The sequence below is a fragment of the Python bivittatus genome, unplaced genomic scaffold (assembly GCF_059951505.1).
Source record: "Python bivittatus isolate LINGU-HERP-01145 unplaced genomic scaffold, Pbiv_v1 ctg000850_np1212, whole genome shotgun sequence".
NCBI lineage: Eukaryota > Metazoa > Chordata > Lepidosauria > Squamata > Pythonidae > Python > Python bivittatus.
The window spans coordinates 25,408,519-25,430,830 of record NW_028277112.1 but is presented as its reverse complement, the minus strand read 5'-3'; the positions used below and the strand labels follow the sequence as shown (position 1 = coordinate 25,430,830).

General features: G+C 37.3%; 1 protein-coding gene across 1 annotated transcript; it reads right to left on the bottom strand.

Annotated features, from left to right (window-relative positions):
• Window positions 1–3,360: 3,360 nt before the first annotated feature.
• On the bottom strand, window positions 3,361–22,011 carry ZNF475 (zinc finger protein 475). The gene is made up of 5 exons (XM_007420562.2): window positions 21,936–22,011; window positions 16,450–16,565; window positions 14,808–15,736; window positions 8,244–8,424; window positions 3,361–5,554 (listed from the first exon to the last, which is right to left on the bottom strand). The coding sequence occupies exons 3-5, from the start codon at window positions 15,468–15,470 to the stop codon at window positions 5,403–5,405; spliced, it is 996 nt and encodes a 331-aa protein (XP_007420624.1). The 5' UTR covers window positions 15,471–15,736; window positions 16,450–16,565; window positions 21,936–22,011; the 3' UTR covers window positions 3,361–5,402.
• Window positions 22,012–22,312: the final 301 nt, after the last annotated feature.

Genomic DNA, 22,312 nt, shown 5'->3' with positions numbered 1-22,312 from the left:
TCATGCAATGCAGAATTTTAGAACAGGAACTGGCCTATTCACTTAATACATTGAAACTATTTCCTCCTTCATACAGAGTAAAAGGATTACTGAAATATCACTGATAGATCTAAAAAGTTTTTTCCTCAGATAATATGGAAATCGTGGATATCAAATGCAGTTTGAATAAACTTCCTTCCAGGCAGGTGATTTTGATTTTTTAAAAATATGTATTATATCCAGTAATATTATTCTTGTTTTCACTGAAAGGCAAAGTGTGAAACATAATAGCTTGGCAGCGAGGAACAGTTGGCTCTCATCTAGCTTCCTGTTGTATGGAGACCTCCAGCACACTTCATCTGGAAACAGATGCTGATGACAATTTTCTCAGAATAGTCCAATTTGTTATAAATACCTACAATCAGCTTTAGGACATGAAGGTGAAAACTCAGATGATTTTTTTCATTCCTGTATTGCAGACATTTTACAATATTATTTAACATCTAGGATTGGATTTCAGCACATATTTTCCAATAACCATCAGCCTCTTAATAAAACATTTTCCCTAAGCAGTTATCTTTTCTGTTTTTTTTTAAAATCATTTGATTAAGTGGTGCTTAACTGATTCACAGTTTTTAACTTTCACTAGCATTCACTGGTTTTCAGCTGATCTGAAGACTAATTGTTGCTATAATTGTTGGTCCTCTGATGTTCCTTGATAATGAAATCCTCTGTATTGGCCCTTCAAAGTCATCCTAAATCAAAGTCCTAGTATGTTGTCAGAATGAAAATTTTCCAATTCTGAGCTCCAAATGAGCAGAGTTGCCAAATCCAGACTTGCTGACAAAGTACTCTTTTTTACTCACCAACAATTCTCCCAACTTCATATAGCTTCTAAATGTTTTGTAATTTAACATTAACTGAGCAAATTTGTATTAACCATTTTCTTTAAACTACATGCCATTGTTTCATATACATTTCCCAAGTTGACAGACATCAGAAATTAAGGACGAAAAAGGAGGAGGAGGTTGGAGATTGAAGATGGATTTGCAAAAGAACAAGACCAACGCCCACATTTCTTGGATTACTAGATATCATATGGTACATCATATGTGTTAACACTGTTAGTCTTTTCTTCATAATTATGATTAGAAATGCACTTTTATGGACATGAAATCTAAGACATCTCCCCCACTCCAGGAAACATTATTCTAGACATATGGAAGGCAGTGTTAGAAGCAATAATTCCTTAGCATTGTGATGTGGCTGATGCACAGCACAGTGTGAATTTGTGGCCAAAACATTTTCCAGGATATGGAGAGATGAAAACATGCATTCTCATTTTGATCTGGCAAGTTGGAAAGGTGTATTTGAGCAAATATCATTTTCTGTATGTCATGAGAATTAGATTTGCATAACCAGATGCAAAAATACGAATTTGCCTATTAATCCTAGCATAACCATCTGAGACATCTAGCCAATTGGTCAAAGAACCGCTTGTGGGATTTGTTTTTTATGTCCAAACTTCACTCTCATAGTCTTCTTGAAATATGAAGTTATACAGTTGTTAAAGGCTAAAGTGTATGAAGCACATCTCAATTCTCCCCAACCTGGCACCTTCCAGCTGTATTGGGAACTAAAATCCATACTGGGTTGCAATTGTGGGAGTTGCACTCCCAATATATCTGGAGGGGTGAAGTTCGTGGAGGGCTACCCTAATCCCATGAAGGAAAGTGCTGTGTTCTGTCATTTTAATCAATGGTTGGAAGAAGTCGGGTTCATGTTTTTATATTCCTGTGTACAATAAACCTGGTGTAGACAAATCCTTTTAGGTTGGTAAACACATTCAGAATTTTAAATGTAGTTGCTATAAGTCAGATGGTCATGATGAGGGTCTTGTAGAGTTAAAAAAAAAAAAGCCAAATTTGTAGCCCATCTTTTTGGTCTGGCTTTCTTCTTGCACCTTTTCAGAAATGCTGTGTGCCCCAGTTTCCCCACATTATGAATAGCCTTGTATTATCTGAGTTCTAAAAATGCTGTGCAAATTGGAGTGGGTGGTGAGTCTGGGTATATTTAAGTGGTGTTTTGTTTTTTCACTCACTCAAATATATTTCTTCCTGTCTTTTTGGAATGGAATAAAATAACTCCAATTGGAATGTAAGGATGGGTCATTTGGATTTACATCTCGATGGCAGCTTATTTGTTCTTTTCTCTCATTTACAGTAATCATCTGACCACATCATGTTTCATGGTCATATGGTTAGGTGATTACTTAATTGAATAGAAGGGGGGAGATTGTGATGGACCAACAGGAACCTTCATAGTACTAACGTATGCATGCAAACTTTCAGGTTAAAAATCAATCTCTAGGTGTGCTCATTAATAGTGTGAAAATTCCTGCTGCTTACCATCATTTATTCTCTCTATAGTGATCACCGGACTATATAACACTGTATGGTCACCTGAACATTTTTTTGGTCAGGTAATCATTGTAAACAAAAGAAGAAAGCAGTTGACTGTGGGAGTGATGGCAGAACTCGTATCACTGATGCCCAAACAGGGGGGCTATTTTGTAGTATACAGAGGATTAATGATATCCCACTCCAGCCTGAATTCTGAAGGCAATTCCAACACTACCCACCCTCCCTTCTGGCACTTCTGTCTTCTGCTCTTCAAATTGGGAAACTCAGTGCAGCAAATCTTCAGCCCAACATTATAGCCTATGAGTGTAAAACAAGGTTTCCATTCCATGTGCTGGTACTCCACAGCCCCTGGGACCCTAAAAAATAAGCTAGGATGGGTTATGGGGGAGTAGCATACAAAACTGGTTTCTGGGTTGGTACTATTCTGCATTGTATCATATAAATCCACCTGTCCTTTCAATCATCCATTCACACTCATACACCCATACAGACATGTAGACAGCCTTCAAAGCTTTTCTCTGTCCTGTAGAAGGCAGTGGCCATAGGATCATGGCACAGGAAGGCCAGCAAGTGTAGGCTAAGTCTCTTCTCTCAGGTAACTAGTTGTATGAAGTGGAAAGCCAGAATAGACATCTGCTGCTTATGAGAAATAGACTTCTGATGTTTCCACATTATGTATCAGTTTGGCTAGACGTTATTGTGGTGAGACTAGGGTTGGTGTAGTACACTGGTTCAGGTGTGAAGATCCAGGTTCAAATCCTATTTGATCATGGAGTTCACTGGGTGACTTTTAACCAATCACTTGTTCTCAGCCCAATCCTCCATACAAAGTTCTTTTTGTGAGGATAAAATTAGGGAAGAGCCCCCTGTAAGCCACCTTCAGTTCTCAGAGAAAAAACAGAATATAAATACAATAAATAACAGGGAAGCCATTCTCACAGAGTTTGTTTTTAATTTGTAATACCAGGGCTGTACTCTTAAGAAAAACATTATTTTATTCTTATCTAAGAATACATTTGTTGTTACAATTTTGAACAATTTTATTAATTTTATTTATTAGATTTGTTAAGGCTACCCAACTCCAAAAAGACTCTGGGCAGCTTACAATATATCCAATATATTAAATATTTTTTTAAAAAAATCTACCCAAGTAAAATAACATTTTACAACGTTAATAAAAAGACTCCACAGGGTCTCCACAGATACTCTAACCCCAGGCCTGGGAACAGAACCAGGTCTTAAGGAATTTCCAGAATGCTCGAAGAGTGGGGCCGTATGTATCTCTGAGGGATGCTCTTCCAGAAGGCAAGGGCTGTGACAGAGAAGGCATGCTTCCTTGGTCCCACAAGGTGACAACATGTAATTGAGGGGACCTGGAGAGGACTCACTGTGCCTGAACACACTGGGTGGGCCAAAACAACTGGATGCAGGTGGTCCCCCAAACGACCAGGCCTTAAGGCACAAAGGGCTTTATGGGTAACAACCAGCATCTTGAATTGCATCCAGAAGCTGACTGGTAACCAATGCAACTCATGTAGCAATGATAACATATGGGGATAATGAGAAGTGCCCATTACTGCAGGTGCCACTGCAGTTTGAACCATCTGTAGCTTCTAGATGGTCATTAAGGCAGCTCCATGTAGAGCACATTGCAAGAATCCAATCATGAAGTGACTAGGGCAAGAGTGACTGCCTGAAGGACCTCATGGTCAAGGAAAGGGTGCAACTGGAACAGAAGATAAACCTGTGCAAAGGCCCTCCTGGCCACAGCTGCCACTTGCTCTTCAAGCAGTAGTTGTGAGTCCAGGAGGACCCCCAAGTTGTGCACTAGTCTCAAATGGGGAAGTGCAACTCCATCCAAGACCAAAGATGAAAAGGTCTCTGACCCAGGGGGCCCAAATAGCTACTTGGTCATATCAGAATTGAGTCAAAGTCTGTTTCTCCCCATCCAGACCCAAATAACCTCCAGATACTGGGTCGGTACATTGACAACATCACCTGCATAGTCTGATGATACTGATGTACTGAACTCCAAACTGGCCCAGCAGTTTCATGTAGATGTTAAACAGGACGGGTGAGAGCATCAAACCCTGAGGCACCCCACTATAGAGAAACAAGAAGAATTGGAATACAGAAGAGCAAATAACAGCTCACAGCTTGTGTCTGAGACAGGGAAAAGGTAAAGGGAGTCTTGAGATATAGAAGAGTTGGGAAACAAGCTACAGGTTTTAGGCCGTCACTAAATTAGTTGTGAAAAAAATAGTAAGTAGAAATTGAAAGAATTTCTGATTTACAATTACAAGAAATTGTATTTTTTTCAGAAAAAGGTAAAACAGTGCCCAGATTCCCCATATCTTGAAATAAAACAGATGATTTTACTAAATACTTAAACTAGAAAAGCTAGAAAATTAAATCTGACAATGGGATTATGGGGATTATGGGGAACAGTTGACCTTTGCCCCAAGACTTTCAGAACCAATAGGCAAAGTTTTAAATCAAAGATTCAGTATTTGAAAAACAAGATTTGAAATAATATACCCACTTTTGAAGAAGGCTATCAAAATTTTATGTTTCTTATGTTGCTGTAGATTGAACCCTTAAACAGAAAGTTCATTGCTAAAAGTAAGCATTCTTATACATGATTTACTAAGTGTGGGGTCTATAAAACAAAACCGTTTCTTAACAGAGATTGCAATACTTGGAAGAAGGGTAATCACTGAAGAGCCTGAAGGCCACTGTCCATTCTGTGAAGGCTCCATCTTGCAGATGTTTCTATAAAGGCTCTTTTCACCCTTATGGGCCACTTCATCAATAATTGCTGCAAAACACTGTCAGATGCTACATGTCCCATATGTCACCCACATAATCGATACTGCATTAATTTTACACAGGGCATATTTGGAATGATTCCATATAGTTCAGTGATTCTTCAGTGTTGAAACCTTCATTTAGAGGTTAGAGAACAATTTTGTTCTTTAAATCCTTGACATGAGGAGGGCTTTATTTTGGTATCTTTGGTTTACATGACCGCTGGTGGACAATCAGTCTGTCTGGCAGAAAGGTACGGCCACAAATATCACATGGAACTAGCTGGCTCTGGGCGCTTTGCCAAGCAGACTCATTTAAAGCATCAAGATCATAGTAACCTTTGGCTGGAAAAATTTTAAAAAGAGAGAGAGAATATCAGTTTTCATTCTGGAGAACCATACTCAGCTTTTATGGAAAATATTTTCAGGAAATACCTGTTGACTGAGCCTTTCAGTTTTAACAAAATCATAGTCCTTATGAGGGAAGAAAAACCCAGCAAAACTCTGCTTGTTGTCTCTGGGGTCACATAAAGTTAACTACAAACTGAATCATCTTGTACTTCTGGAGAAACCATTTCAGCATGTGCTATGTTACACATTCTTAATGTATTTGCCTACACTTCAAATATTAGCCTGATTTACCACATGTCTTTTTCTTTAAAAAAACAAATCCTGCTTAATGAGCCAACATTATGTAGCCAAAGAGATGAAGAAAAAGTGTGCAGAATTCTCTAGCTCACTTTGTCACCCTTGCTGTTTGGGATAAAGGATTCTAATTTCATTTTTTAATGTCTTCAGTATGACTTAGAATACTGTTAACTCAATGACCCAAAGAACAAAATCGGCAGACATCAGGTTAAGTCCATTTTCATATCCTTCCCCACACGTAGCAATTTCAGCTACAGCTTTATCTGCAATTATTTAGAGATTAAGGCAGCTGGCAAGCATTTTAAATACTATAATTTGCATCAAAATCCTTGCTCCCACTTTTGACTTAAAAGGGGGATTTAATGCAATTTCTTTTTCACAGAGCTACCTTTAGCTGAAGTTTATACCAACAGCATCTGAACCTCACGTTCCTCTTGGCAGAGAAGGATGAGAAAAGTAGCAAATTGTTTGTTTTTCTCAAAAGGAATGGCATTTGAAAGCACAGCTTTTAATGCATTAACTAGATTTGAAGATACTAAGTGCAAAATTCCTAAAAACAGCTACATTTTTAAAAGACTATTTTTATCACAGACAAAATGCTATATTTTTTTCCCATAAGAAACCATATGCTTGAAATATGATTCATATAAGGGCAAGCCTTACATCTTTTAATTTGTATGTTCCTAATATCCCTCTTTGCTAGATGGGCCATCAATTGTATTTCTTCTTTTGGCTGAAGCAAATATACTCCTTTTCAGGAAATGAATGTGCATGCTATATATTTCACATTAAGCAATGTAAAGCAGCATTACGTTGGCCTCTTCTCCTTTCAAAAATAGCTCTCTGGGAGTGGGTATTTTGTAGCTAAAAAGTGAGTGGAGAAAGTGAATGCTTAATTCTTTCCCTATTAGTCGCTCTTCCCCCAGAAATTGTCCCCAATGCTTTCTGTCTCATGTAAAGTTCAGAGTTCCAGATTCATATTTATCTTGCCAATATGAGTCCAGAAGCACTGGAGTTGGGGAGAAAAGGCTGAACATTAGGGAGAACATTATGTATGCTACCCCAGCCCCAGCCCCAGCAAAAGAAAAGGAGCTGTTGGATTGTAACATGCAACTCTTGCATCACATATAGTTTGAACCTTTCTGAAAAGAGTAAAACTGGGATAACGTATTGTATGATTGTTTCTAACCATCTTAAAAGCTCCTAGATACTAGGACTGTGCAAGTGTCCAGTTCAGAGACTCAATCCAAAGGCAATTTGATGAATCCATTTACATTTCTGAATTCAATCTCCAAGGTAATTTAAAGTATTGAATTGAGTCAGGCACTTCTGAATCAGACTGGGAAAAAAAAAATGGTAACAACTTGGACTTGCAGTTGGCTTTGATGGGGCATGTGCAAATGCACTTTTTCTGACCTGATGTGAAAATCCAAATTGATCAGTTCATCAATTCAGATTGTTTTGAATTTGCGCATCCTTGCAAGAAATCTGTGAACTCCCTTCCTGTAGCAAACCAAACTTCCATTCCCACATTTAAGAATAGCTAGAACAGTTCAGGTAATATTCAGCTTCTCACATATCAATAGTGGAGCACAGAAAGAACCAGCTCCTCATATGACATTCAAATTTTTTGTAGCAACAACCAGTCTATATAGCTTTGTTTAGATTTGCAGGAAGTTCTGTTAAAGATAGAATCTTATGTGAAACCCACAGTTGATTTTTCAAGGATGGTCATGGAATCTGCAATAAATTCCATATTCTACTCCTGGAAGACTCCCAGTATCCAGAGGACTAGATCTGGGCAAGTATTCAAGGTGTAAAATTTGGCTAGGATTCCATTCTCTAGGGCCCCAAAGTTTATAATCTTTCCACAGTTCTTATTGTATATTTGATGTTTTTTGCTATGTTCATGTCAAACTGTCATAACATTTTAAAGGTAACCTATTTTTTAGTTTTAAATACGTATCCCAGTTATGAAAGAAAAAAAATGCTGAATAAGGTATTCTGGAATTTTGATGGAATCTGCACAGGTTCTCCTCAATTATGTCATGACTGCTTCCTGATCCATATGAAGGTCCCTGATCCATATGAAGAGCTTAATGTCTTATCATCCCTTCTTCACATAGTTGTTGCAATCACGAGGATGGAAGCATTTAATTTTAAACTCCAGAATATTGACTCTGCAGGGTGAAGAGTACCTATTTAAACTTGCTGGTGCCTTTTAAACCCACTCTAGAAGCCATATTGTCATGGCAATGCTGGTTCTGGGAGGCCATGGATCTCATGTATACCAAAGAATTTGGCGCAGCCTTTCTCAAACTGGTCTTATCCTGAAGGGTTGTCCTTTATCCCTATCCTGCATTTGCAGTGCTTGTTTGTAACTTACCTCCTATGGATCTGACAACCGGCTTCATAGGTTCAGGTCTTCGCAAATGTTTTGGCAGTTGATTGTTCTCAATATGCCATTTTTTCAGACACTGTGGTTCATGGATGCTTATGGAATGGGTTCCATACTCACGGCCACAAATATAACAAATAATAGTAGGAGGCCGTCTTATCATGGGAGACTGCAAACAACAAATGCAGTTAAAAGACAATTGATCTCTTAAATTAAATTGCAGGAAGGGAGTAATGTTGCATTAAAGAGAGCTCTACTGACATGAGTTAAAAAAGCAAGCTCCAAAGTGCATGATAAGGTATTTTAATGTCTATAAAATATGGATTCAGAGCTTGGTAATTCCTAGTTCCTAGTCAAATATTCGCACCAGTTACCATGAATCTCTTGGGGGCTTACTGATTTTCCAAGTTTTCAAGTTGTTTTTTTTTAATGAAATCTACTGTGAGCATTTCATCAAGGAGGTGGTAAGAAAGAAGTTGAAAGAAAAGGTTACAAATATTACAAATGGGCCTGTACCAGGGGTGTCTGCAGGAGAGGCAAGATGACAGCTGCAACCACGTGACTGAAGTCTTTTGGCCTTTTTGATGGATGTCAAACATGTGATGCACATAAAAAAGGGGCAGGCTTTGGTCATCAGATGCAGCTGTCCTCTTGACCTTTTCGACCCCTCCTCCAGATACTCCTAGTCTGTGTAACAGCTTGCAAAAGATTTTTCTCTGATCTAGATTAATAAATCTGAATTGATTTATGTTTGTCTAAAGTGAATTAACTCCTCAACATTTCTAGATGGCAGTTGTGTCCTCCCCATTAACTTAAAATAATTAAAAGAATAATTTAACCTTAATAAAAGCAATCAGTTCAAATTTATTTTCAATAAGATTTAATAAAAATGACTGAAATCTCACTAAGTAATCCAGTCTTTTGAGATTTTGGCATTCTCAAACCTCAGAAGATTTTAGATGAGAATAGGTGAATTTTCAGGATACAATCACCAAAAATGATGAGACCTGATGATCTGGTGAGATTTTGGTAATTTTTGATGCATTTATTGTTATTGGGGCCAGTATGCCTATGCTATTGCAGGATGTAACACAATAGCACTTGATATTTGAAAATGTTGCTAGCCCCTCTATTATACTGATTCAGGTAATTTGTCTCCACTATGGCAAACATTCTTAACATCTGCTAGAGCAGATCTTCCTATCCTAACTGGAGTCTTTAACCTGGACAGGTGAGAGAATAAATCTGAGATTTTTTAAATGCAAGGCATGAATTCTTCTGCTAGACTCTATGGCCTCTTTCCCCAACATCTGGGAAATAGTCCCCAGATATTAAAAACAGAAAAGATTCAAAACTACCTTTGAGTGGCAAAAATGAAGACACATTTTGATCACTGTATTGTACTTGCTAACAGCTTGATAATAGGAACTTTTCAAAGGAGAAATAATTGTCCTGCCTCCCCTATCATGAAGGCCCCCCCCATCCTAAGTATAGTTCAATATTTGAAAGAATCCAATGGCTCAATATTATTCATTCAAGGCAGCAAATCAATTGGTTAAAATATAAGTTAATTTAGTGTTTCAGGTTTCCCCCCCCCTTTCCTTATTATTGGTTTTTTGGGTTGGTGGGTGGGAAACAATGGAGAAAAACTGGGGAGAATGCTCAGATGAACGTTCTGCCTCCAGGCTACTCAAAACCTTGAGGTCCTACTTCAGCATCAAAATTATTTTGATTGTTAAATATACTTATTGATTTGCTGGAGTTCTAGCCCCCATAAGACAAACAGGGAGAAGCGATGGAATAGAAGTCACATGCATTATAACATTATCACACAAATGACAGGAATTGCATACTGAATGTCATTTGTGTCACGATGTCATAATGGGACTGCCACAAATTACAGAACCTTGGAGCTATGAGGGCAATTGTCTAAAATACTGTAGAGAATTCCACTCAGAGGCTTTACACACAATTGTATATTAAGGGTGTTCAGATCCTAAGAAATCTTTCTTTCAAAGCCCAGAGTTTTCTGGTCCATTATTTTTTCCTAAGGATTTAATGAAAAATAATGATCTGGATGGAAAACATTGTTAAAACTGGTAGGTAGCCAAGGGTTCTGGTTCTACCTTTATTCAATTTTATTCAATTTCAAAAACTGATAGCCCAGCAGAGTTACAGAAAATAGTTCTTTCCCTTGCTAGCACTCCCTGAACTGACCACGTGATTATATGTTCCCTGTTTTCCTATCTTTACCCCAACATTTGTTCAGAATGGTCCCTGAAAGTAATTATGGAAACAATGAAGGGAGATGGAAGAATTTGATCTGCAGAATTGCATCCAGTGATAATAGCATTTATCTATTAGCTATAGATCAAACAGAGAAATAATTCACTCAGCCCTATAGAGAATGAATGTCTGTATCATATACATGAACCAAAAATGGTTTTGTGAATTGTCAATCTTTGACCTTCCTATATTTTATTTCCCTCTGTCCACTTTTTATTATCCATTTCCTAGATGTGTTTGAGTGTGTGTACTCTTTCTTAGAACATCCATACATCTGATGATCATAATGTCCAGAATACCCTACGCCTTAATAAATCTTTTTAGATGTTGCCAAATTCTTTGGTGGTTTTAATGCAACAGAGTAATACAATTATCCGTCTGGAAACTGAAGGAAAAAAAAAATGAAGCTTTTTTTGGCTTATTTTTTAAAATGATGTTATGGTCCTGGAATTCAGACATGGCTTTCAGGGTGTAATGGTATGTGGGAATGACCTTGGGAGACAGGAGGGAGAGCTGCACACTGGACAACTGGTGTGTAAAAGGTATCTCAGCCCACAGAAGGAGGGACGGCATGGGAAACATTTCCAAAGGGATCTTCCCTAGTTTTCTGGAGGATAAGAGGAAAGGAGGGGAGAAATGCTTTCAGTCTTGCAAGATTATGTTAACGTAACCTTACAATAAAGATAGAGCTAGTACTCCTGGATGTGTTTCTTGTCTGGACTACCTCCAGGGCTAATACAGGGTAAGAAATATCTCTATATAAGCCCCTCAGTTTCAGTGAGAACATAGAAATCCTTCAATTTTTGATGAGCAGTGACAGGAAAGACTGGAGACAAAAGTGTATTTTTATTTTGAAAGAAGACATACAACAGAGAAAAGCAGCAGATGGCAGTATCTGATAGTCAAGAAACAGAGCCAAGGGAATTAAGTGGTTGCCGTATATTGACAAGAACAGCATCAAAACAAGACATTAACAGCATTTAATAGCAGTCTATGGAGGGAGTAGGAAAATAATTTCCCTGGAAGATCAGAGCCCTTTTTCCGCACTGTAAGAATATCAGTCCCTGGAATATCAGTCACTAGAAGAATATCAGAATGATTATGTTTCCCATACCAAGAAGCTGTCTGAAGCAGGATTCAAGAAGCAGGATAGTCAAACAGACTTGCACAGCTAAGGCAGTTGAGCTTTAGATCAGTGTTTCTCAACCTCGGCAACTTTAAGATGTTTAAGATGTTTAAGCATGCTGGCTGGGGGAATTCTGGGAGCTGATCTGCACACATCTTAAAGTTGCCAAGGTTGAGAAACATTGCTTTAGACTGTTTCTTGAGATGCAATCAAACTTGGTTAATCCAAATGAGCCTGTATCTTCCATTACCAATTGCATAACAAAGCAACTATGTTGAACTAACAAGCACATAATAGAGAAAGTGGCTTCCTCTTCAGTTCAGAAACCACTTAGGAGAGTGTTGGGAATGAATCAGGCCTAGCATAAAAATTCAGTGGAGCATTTTTATTTTATTGGTCTCGTACAGGGAGTATGACTTCTAAGTAAAGGAAACACCCATAGTTATCTTTAAGAATAGAGTTACGACTGATACCAGTTTAACTGTAACCTATGATTTTAAAGGGTTTCAGACACTATGGTTTTGGGTTGGTAGAAGTCCTTTGATAGTTACCTGCTTCTTAGCACTACAAGAATGACAGAGAAAAAAAGCAGAGTAAAAAAGCATATCTTTCAAGAAGTTGCTGAAGCAGAAGGATTGTTATTTCCATAATCCAGGAGTATGAAATTACTCGCCCTGTGTTTTCTGTTAAAGAGCTTCTCATGAAAGCTCTCAAACACCTAGTTTAACCGCCCACATATTGTTCCCCCTTTCTGATTAAAATTCTGACTCATTCCCACAGCTAGGATCCTATATTTTCAGTTGTACCCTGTAACTAATGTTGATCCTCTATTGTTCATTGAGAGACCTTATCAGGCCAGCCTCTAGAACAGTGTTTCTCAACCTTGGCAACTTTAAGATGCGTGGACTTCAACTCCCAGAATTCCCCAGCTAGCTTGCCAAGTTTGAAAAACACTGCTATAGAAAGACCCTGAGGATGGGTTTCCAATTCATTTATGCCTGAAAGTTTCCCATGCAAATCAGCGAGAGAAGCCAAATTACCTCGTTCTAAGTTAATATAGATACCATGGGTGCAGTTTCAAACAACTGTACAGTAAAGGAATGTACATCTAAGAGCCCAACTGAGTATGGAGAATAAGGATCCCCTTGGTAGTAAAAGAAAACACTAATCGCTTCCAACTGAATTTTGTGCAGATTCATTAGTTCTGGGAGAAAAGCTCTCAGTTAAGGATCAGTAATTGCTAGATCAACAAATGCATTCTACTTGCTTGATTTTGACTTATTTCTAACCTGAGCCCTCAGAATTCTAGATTTCGCTGTTGACACACTGCTTGTTTCTAAATGTATCTCACTGGCCTTGATGCTACCATTTCTTCCGTTCAAACTTCTGTCCGGTACCTTCGTGCTACTGACTTTGAATCAAGTCTATTCTATGTAACCATTTGACTATGATAAGGCACCCCAAACTTTTAAAAGTTTAGAGGGGATAAAAGCCTAACAAAAAGATCGAAAATAGAATATTTCTTTTCTTTTTCTTTTTTCTTTTTTTTAGTGTTCAATATATGCTATTGTGGATTTGCACTAGTAGAAAAGCTAATCCTCTAGCAAGGAATCTGATTTTTGCCATATTCTGTAGCATCACATTCCATAGAGTTCCAGGGGATTCCTTTAGCCTTAAAGGCTTAAAGTAGGTGGACAATTGGCAAAAACTAATCTAATCTCCCACTACTTAAGCTTCATTGGATGGCCTCAGGTAATTTTTTTTATTTTTTTTTTGTGCCTTCAAGTCATTCTGGACTCCTGATAACTGCCTAAACTTGTTCATTTACTTATCTTGGCTACATTTTTTTGGAATTGGTTGGCCATTGCTTTTTTCCTAGGACTGAGAGAAAATGACTGGCCCAAAGTCACCCAGCTGGCTTTGTGCCTAAGGCGGCACTAGAACTTAGTCTCCTGGTTGCTAGCTTGATGCCTTAAACCATTACAGAAACTGACTAATAACAACAACTTGAAGACCATTGCCATTGACAAAATCACCATCAGTCAGTTGCAAACGGCAGCTTTACTTAGAACAGCTTACATCCTGCGATGATACCTTTAACACCATCAAACAACAACATCTGCCTATCCCAGGTCCTTGGGAAGGACTCAATAGGTGGATAAAAATGCCAGATCCAGTCTAAACAACTGGTTGACTGTGCGACCAATAATAATACAAATTATTAGTAGTAGTATTTTAAGTAGATGACATAGTCATATTATAGTCTGTTCTACCTTATTTCATTACGAGGAAGAGTTATTTATTTGAAGAAGCAAAAACAGGACTTTTGAATTCATTTACCCTTTCTGTGAAAAGAAAAAGGAAGTCCTGTAATAGTAGCTGAAATTTTAAATTTTAATTTTTTTCCCATGCACATTCAGCCTGAAGGAAATAGTAGAGGTGGAAACCTTAATAAATTTATGGTTTAGCAGATGCTCACAGCTGTTGCTGTGTCCCTAGAGGATTGTCAAGGAATATAATTTCTTCTCTAAATTTCTGTAAATTACAGTTAGAGGACAAGTTCATGAAGGATTCTTTGCCTACCCTGCAAGAAGCAACTTTCAACCCTCTGTACTGCCCTGCCACACATCTATTAATCTAACATGTAGGACATATGAAAAGACCTAAATGAGTCCCATCACAAATAGAAGTTAGTTTACATGCTCATATATTTCAGAAAAATCAGTATTTTGAAAAATATTAGTCTTTATCCTAGCATTGCTATAGCAATTTCAAATTCCAGAATGTTCTATATGGTTCATATTAACTTTTACATTCATATTCATTAAATTGCTACCATTGCTACAAAAGAACAAACTGTTATGCTGAGTATCTTATTTAAACGAAATAGTATGATTGCATCTCTCTTCTTAGTTTATCCTAGACATGAGTCTTGATCTGAACATCTAAGATTTTGTTGTTGCTGCTATTTATTTAAAATGCAACATACTAATTTATATTTTCTGAAATGTAATCCTAGCATGACTGAAGTCAAGAGTGAAGACTTTACCATTAACTTCAATTGCAGTAGAATGTCATCTTGAAGTCTGCACATGAGAACAATTGGGCCTCTTTCATAGGTATGATGCCTTCTCATTTACCTTGTCTGATATGGAAGATGATGGCCCATAACCTGTAGATGTAGGCAATTTGGAAGAACTGTAGTTTGAAGAATCTGGACTAGACTTTGCTTTACAACTCCTTTGATGTACAAGAAGACGGTCTGGAAGGAAAGTGCGACCGCAGTTTTGACAGGGCCGGAGCTGAGCTTGATAACTTTGAGCTGCTGCTTCATTTTCAGCCACTATACCACAAGACTTTCCAGGGAGAGCTTGAGGTTTAATGGGCGGTGCTCTCCTGAGATGCTTTGGTAGTCTGTCATTTTCAATATGCCACTTCTCCAGGCATTTTGGTTCATGAATAGGGAGAGATTGTGAACCAAATTCTTTGCCACAGATATAGCACACCCTTAAGCCCGGTCGTCTTGGTGGAATAACTGGCCGATCCCATTGATCCTGGGACATACTTCCAATACTCGACCGTTTTGATACTATCACAGTCTTGGGCCTCTTCTTTCCAGGGCTTGTTTTAACAACAGAATTTAAGCCCACTACATCTGGTGAAAGTGCAGGAAGCTCTGACCCAGTGGATGTTGAGGCCTGTTTTGAAGACAATCTGCTAGGGATATTAGCAATGTTTTTTCCAGCATTTGGCAGAGTTTTATGATGTTTGCTCAAAGTCTTTTTCATTAAAGCTGTTTCCATGAAAGTTATAATATTCCATTACAGTCTCTCTGGACCTAAGTAGTAGTGCTCGTTTGGACTTAATCTTCTCTGTGGTTGTCTTTCAGTTGATTTTGCTCTTTAAAAACTATAGAGGTCTTTGGGATAAAAGTACCAGAAATTCTAACTTTAAAGGGTAACTGAGAAAAATCCAACCACATTTGCAGTGCTCTGATGTTTCAATAAGGTTGGTTTCTGTGTTTTCTTTTTCTGGTTTGCTATTTTTGGGGGAGTGTATCTTTTTAATTCTGAAAAGAGAGAGATATATATAAACACATTTTAAAATGTTTTTAGATTTTTTTTAAACAAAAAGATAAAATGCCCAAATTAAGTAAAAAAATGATTTTGAAATATATGCATTCTATCAGTTGGATACATACCTGGAAGCAGGCCAGCTGACCACAGTGGAACTTAGTTCTGAATATATATATATATATATATATATATATATATATATATATATATATTATATCCATGCTATCATTCAAAGGCCACTAATGAATAATTTTAAGTCATTTGATTGCCTTCATACTAGGCAGCTTAATCTTATATTCATTACAAAATATGATTATCAACATTACAGAATTTGTATTAACTAGGTTTTATAGTTCATAATGAAGTTGAAGACCTCCAACAATTTGGGCTGCAGATTCCATCTGCCCCATAGCATGGAATATGAAAGAATCTGTAATCCATAAATAGCTGGATTTTAAGGTGGGTAAAGCAGTATCCATATGAAGAAATAACACATTTCAAATATTTATATATCATGGTAAGCTTTTTTCTCATCACGAAACTATAATAGTGATGGTAATAATGAAATGGAGATGGTGAAACATGCAATGAACCCAAGGGCTTCATAGGGTTCCAGATGAACAAAAGGTTAAATTGTTTAGGTCAAGGAGAAAGGAAATGTGAGATTTATTAGAGGACCATGGGGAAGAAACAAGAGAAATTATACCTTTGTTTTCAGCCTGCTAAGATTTGGTCCACCACTCCATTTTCCATTAATTGATGCGTATCAGGATTGACCAGGCTGTTTACCATTTATAGTAGTTTTAAGCAATAATGCAGATTCTGGAATAAAGAATGCTTAATTAATTATATCATTTTGCTGAAGATCAGTCTAGGAGAGAAAAAGTAAATGACTTGATGGCAATGTCTATTACTGAACTTCAAAGTTATCAGTGGGATACAGAATAGATTTATGCTTTATTGTGAGATTGCACCATGTGATCTGTTTTCCTTTCTCCCAAGCTGGAAGTGACCTGTAAGTTCATATTCATAAATTTGAAAACTTTGACTATTATGTTTTCAATCAGTTATATAACACATCAGTTATATAACACATATAAACATTTCTTTATAAAAGGCAAGGTGAAGTATTATTTCTCTTAATGTTAGGACAAAACTAGGTAGCCGTGTACGGTCATCATTTTTCTTTCAGACAATATTTGATACATTCAGAAGCCCTCAATGATGGCCTTGATTCACAAACTATACACTTGTAATGGAAATAAATTTAGAATAATGGACTTTCTGGCTCCAAATAAGACAGTTTATAGGAATAGAGAAGGTAATTCAAACGCTACCAGAAGGGGATGCTTTATATTTATAACATTTCATAATTAAATGGGCTTAGAAATGAGTTGGACTTAGAGCTACTTTTTTTTTTTTTTTTTTAATGAAAAAGAGACCTGCATTGGGCTTAACACTCTCAGAAAAAGAAGATGTGGCCTTTTAAACATTATCTTTATTGTTTTGTTGGTGTGTGAGTTTCAATGCCAATAAACTAAAATTTATACATTCAGTAACTCAACAGCTTTCCATAAAATCTATTATTTTGTTTGTTTCATGATTTGTCTTTGGTACTAAACATCATACATATAAATGATATATGATGAGAATGTTTGTTTCCTCCATCAGGACATATCTGCATTGAATATGTAAATTGCTTCTGTCCTCTGCTCCTGTTGGTTTGACTCTAAGCCATTTTAAGAAAATCCTGTCTAGCCTTACACTCTTTGGCAACAGCTTGCAAGGGATTCAGTCCAGACAGCAGGCTTCCTTGTGCTTCCATTGGGGGATTCCTGTACTGCTGTGCCCACCCATCTTTCTGTTCTAGAAAAGCAGTTGCCAATTGTTTTCCTTCCTGTGGGTGGATCTTTCTGGACACACACACACAAAGCTTAATTGAATACATGCAAACTTAAGCTGTCAAAATATATCTATATCTCTCTCTTCTTGTTTCTTTCTAATGTCTTTGAGGCCAACAGTGAGTGCTATAACAGGCTATAACAGTTGCTTTGCAAATAGGAAGTTGCTGGTTCAAAACCTGCAAAAAGATTTGTAATTTCCTGCCTTCCTGCCTTCCTGCCTTTCTGCCTAGCTTCCTACTTTTTACTTTTCCTTTAAAAAAATAAGGTTTCTACTTGACTGGGTAATGGTGAAACAGGCACTGCTAGACTTAAAACAAAGCTCAGAGAAAAGTAAGCAGCTCAGGGAAAGAAAAAATAATGTGTGGATACATACATTTCTGCCAGGTTTTGAATCAGCAACCTTCTATTTTTTAAGGCAAGAGTTATACTATTCTGTATTTTAGCTCTCATGGGAAGAACAGTTCTAAAAGATATTACAGATTATAGTAAGCACTGACTCAATTAAAGGGGCATTCCTGCTTCTGTGAAGTAGCCATTGAGCTGTTGGGGTTCGCCTGCAACAAATTTAAGCACACTGTCCAAAATGGACAGGTGCTCTTGAGGTGACATAACATGGAAAAGTGGACTTCAGAAGTAGAGCAGAAAAATATGTCCTGAGGTCCCTTTGACAGTGAATGAGGATTTAATAGAAGGTGACAATGGGGGAACCAGGCAGTGTGAATAAGCCCTCAGTTTGTTTTCTTTTCTCAGAGATTCCTCTTTGTAAATACTCCACAAAATTCAAATTGCATGCCAGGATTCTTTCCCCTTAAAACCACCCCAAAAAAACAACAACTGTGATTTCAGTTGTATTTTTTTTAAAAAATGGGAAAAAACACTGTTGGTTTTTTTTTAGGAAGTGCTAAAACTTTTAGGTTTTGACAGCCAAAACTGTCATGCATTTTACCTACATCTTACTGTACAAAAACAAGAAGGAAAAGAACCTATAACTTTTATTATATCAAATATCTTGCAATATTGTAGCCAGAACAAAACATGCAAAATTTCCAATATTTCATTTTCTTTCTTTTGTTGTTAGAAATAATGTTGGGATTTTTTGCTGCTTATCTATAGACACTGCAAGTTCCAGGGTTCTAACATTTTCCACCACAGTGAGTAATCAAACAAGCTGTGCCTATACACTTACCTGCTATGGAAAATATTCTTGGGCTTAATAATCATCATTAAAACTCAGCTTTTTCAGATTAAATAATGAGTCCCTTAGCATCAACTGAAAGAGCTGCACTTGTTTTAGTCATTCCCCAAAGATTGTTGAAGGAAAATGGAAGTATGTTAAGTAAATAAAATGGTTTGGACAATAATTGACATGACAGATTTATACTCAGCAGACTGGAGGAGCCATTAGAAGAAATAAATATCTCTCTCCCAGAGCTACTGCCCTAATAGAATCTGGAGTGCCCTTTGCCTGCTTTTCTAAATAAGCACATTGAAAAATCCAGTGACACATTCTTGTGTGTGTCCCTCAACTGCAGGTATGATCTAGATCAGTGTTTCTCAACCTTGGCTGCTTTAAGATGTGTGGACTTCAACTCCCAGAATTCCCCAGCCAGCACATGCTGGCTAGGGAATTCTGGGTGTTGAAGTCCACACATCTTAAAGCGGCCAAGGTTGAGAAACACTGATCTAGATATCCCAGTTTGGCAGAGCCTGCTTCAGAGTTAGACCCTGGGAAAACTTTTCTATTTTCTTTCTGAAAGTGGTGCTCCTCCTACTCCCCAGCCTTGTCTATTGATAGTAACAGATAGCTAGAGATCATGATTTTATGTTGTCTGCAATGATCTGGGAATACTGATGCAAAATTTGTTCAGTGCTTTGTGGAAAATGTTAAATGATCTCTATCATTGGTGAGGATAAAGGAAGTATCTGGCTAAGGACTCTCATCTTGGGGGTTAATTAGCTATTTGAACTCAGAGACATTGTCCTCCTTTTCTGTAGTCTGTAGGATCTCTTGGTTAGGCTGAAAATATGAGAACTCAGCCAATTAATGAAGTTGGAATATATTTCCAGTATTTATTATTTATTTTATATTGCATAAACAAACTCAGTGCCCTGGCTACTATGGTTACTGGGTGATTTAGAAGTATAATAACTACATCAACATTCAAGCATTGATGGATAGCTTAGGGTACTTCCTTACTCCTTCAGAAGTAGCTTGAAGATAATCCACAATCATCTTCAAACCTGCCATACCCCCACCTCCCATCAACATCCGTATTTTATGGTTGGTGCATTTAGTCTTCTGTAAAAAAAGTCCTACTGGTTTCTAAGAGGGATAATTGAAAAGATATCAAGCTATTGTATCCCTTGAAAAGGGTGGGGAGCAAGATAGGGAACTGGGAAGAGGCTCAAACCAGGAATTCCTGCAAATGGGGAAACTGGTTTCTCAGAGGTTCCACAAAGCTATAGCATTAAAGAAGTAAGGTTTACTATGACTTTAATGACATTGTCACAGAGCCCAAACTAAATTGATACAGTTCTCAAACACAACAAATGTTGTTGGATCACAGAGATACAGAATTATTTTTGAACTGAGAGTGTGTCTTTGTGGGGAAGTGACTGCTTCTGTTTGTTCACTCACATGTCTACTTGCTGTTTCCTCCAGCTAGTATACTATGCACAGCCAAATGCCAGCAAGAGCCTCTTGTTTATGGGATTTCTATATGAATTTGGAACTTGTATGGCCCTACAGTGTTAGCTGAGTTTAAGGGCTCAGCTGACTTATTTCTGATTCAATTGCAATGTATTTGAAACTACTGTAAGCTGAACATAGTAACAGCAGCAGCAATCAGAAAAGTTAACTTCATGAGACAGCCAAAAAGATACTTATTACTGCCCAATTCACAGGTATGTTAGAGACCAAAATTAATATGAAAACAGAACTTTCAGCATTTCACAATACAGTGAACTCTCTTTGTATCCTACATATGTCTTCAGCCTCTCCCTGTCCCAAATTAGATGAGAGAGATTCTGGGGATCGTCTCTCCAACTGCCAAACCAAATTATAAATTATACCTCTCCTATTCTTGAAAGATTCAGCTTCAGGATGGTATATGCCCAATTATTTATCCCTAAATACTCCTTCCAGCAGCCTTCACTTATCCAGATCCCTCATTATCAGCCATCTCATGTCTTCTGCTCCCTCCCAATACTTCCACTCATTTATTTTGATAGTCATAATATTTGCCTTCAGAAACACCTGAGGCCAATCATCCCCATTACCTTTTTAAAGGCTGCACTGCAAGGCTTTTCAGTCAAAGCATATATAGTTGAAGTAATCTCATATTTTCCCATCTGTCCTTTCTGTTTTTCCCATACTTACTGTATGTGTATATTAAATTGTTAAGACCCCTACTATAAACACTTGTCTGCCTGTTTTGGTAGAGTGTCATATACCTAGTTGAAATATCTATTGCTCACATTTCCATCCTTATTCTTGTAATTCTTATATGACAGCAGATGATTGTGCCAAAGAACACAGCTACTGAATCATGCCTATATTTACCCTCACTGAGCATTGATGGTTTCATAGTGGATTGCCCCCATCCTGCACCTTGTGATCTCTTAATCCTCATTTCTGTAACAGTGAAATTTCTGTTTCATGAATCTTCTAATACCAGCCTCTGCTTAAGTCTTATGTGTCAAATAAATAGAGTAGTATAAATAGCTCCATCCGATGATTATTTATGAAAACCAAGGATCAGTACAGCAAAACAGATTTTATATAAGCTAATTAGCATTTATAGTTATAATCAGTGGCCAGAGTCATCAGAGTTCACTTTCTGAGAGGTGTAACACCAGATTTTTGGCCAATTAGGAATACTGTGAGCATAAGAAAGTATTTGCTTCTAAGTTTATATGTTCATAAAATTAGGACACTTTTATGATAAATTTCCTGTCAATTAGTAAGGCAACTGTATTTTTGACAGCTTGTTATTTTTCAAAAAGATGTTCTGTAATTTGCAACAGCTTAACAGAATAGAATTACATTTAATTATCTTCCAATTTGAATATATATAAATGAATATATATAAATTAAAACACATAAAAACAAGCAGGAACCTGAACTTCATGACCCTGAAATCTGGCATTAAACCAACAGCTAATGACATGGTAACTAACTATATAACTGTATTATTTTTATACTTCTTACAAATGGTTTTTGTTTAATAACTAAATGGTAACTGGAATAGTTCAGTCCTATAAATAGGAATTCAGTAACTGAACTCACCTCCTACTAACAGTTGCATTTCTCCACTCTATGTTTGCTGTTGCTTGGTCTTACCTTGAAATCTCTCAGTCTTTAAACTTCTACCTATTGATTCCTCTGAGTACCCTGAGGAATTAGCAGGAACAAAGCACTAGGTCTTAGTAGGGCCTTTCTTATTTACTTAGTATGTTAGCATCTGGTGTTGCTATGGTAATGGACATCCTTTCTTTGTCTCTAACATGTTGCCTAGCTGCAAATATCAACAAAAGTGAGTGCACAAAAGTGAGTTCCTGTAAAGCCAATTGCTCTACAGCATTGTCTGCGAAGAGAAAATAAGTGTGACCAGGACCAATTTTCAGCAATAGATTTAGAAATCCTCCAAAGCTTTGGGTGGGAAA

Bases quoted from the DNA above. Each gene is read 5' to 3' on its own strand.
- ZNF475 (XM_007420562.2), bottom strand. From the start codon at position 15,470: ATGGAAACAGCTTTAATGAAAAAGACTTTGAGCAAACATCATAAAACT. The intron at 8,425-14,807 runs GTAAATGAGAAG...TGTTGTTTGCAG, and splicing joins CATCTTCCATATCAGACAAG to TCTCCCATGATAAGACGGCC. The intron at 5,555-8,243 runs GTAAGTTACAAA...AAATTTTTCCAG, and splicing joins GGTTGTCAGATCCATAGGAG to CCAAAGGTTACTATGATCTT.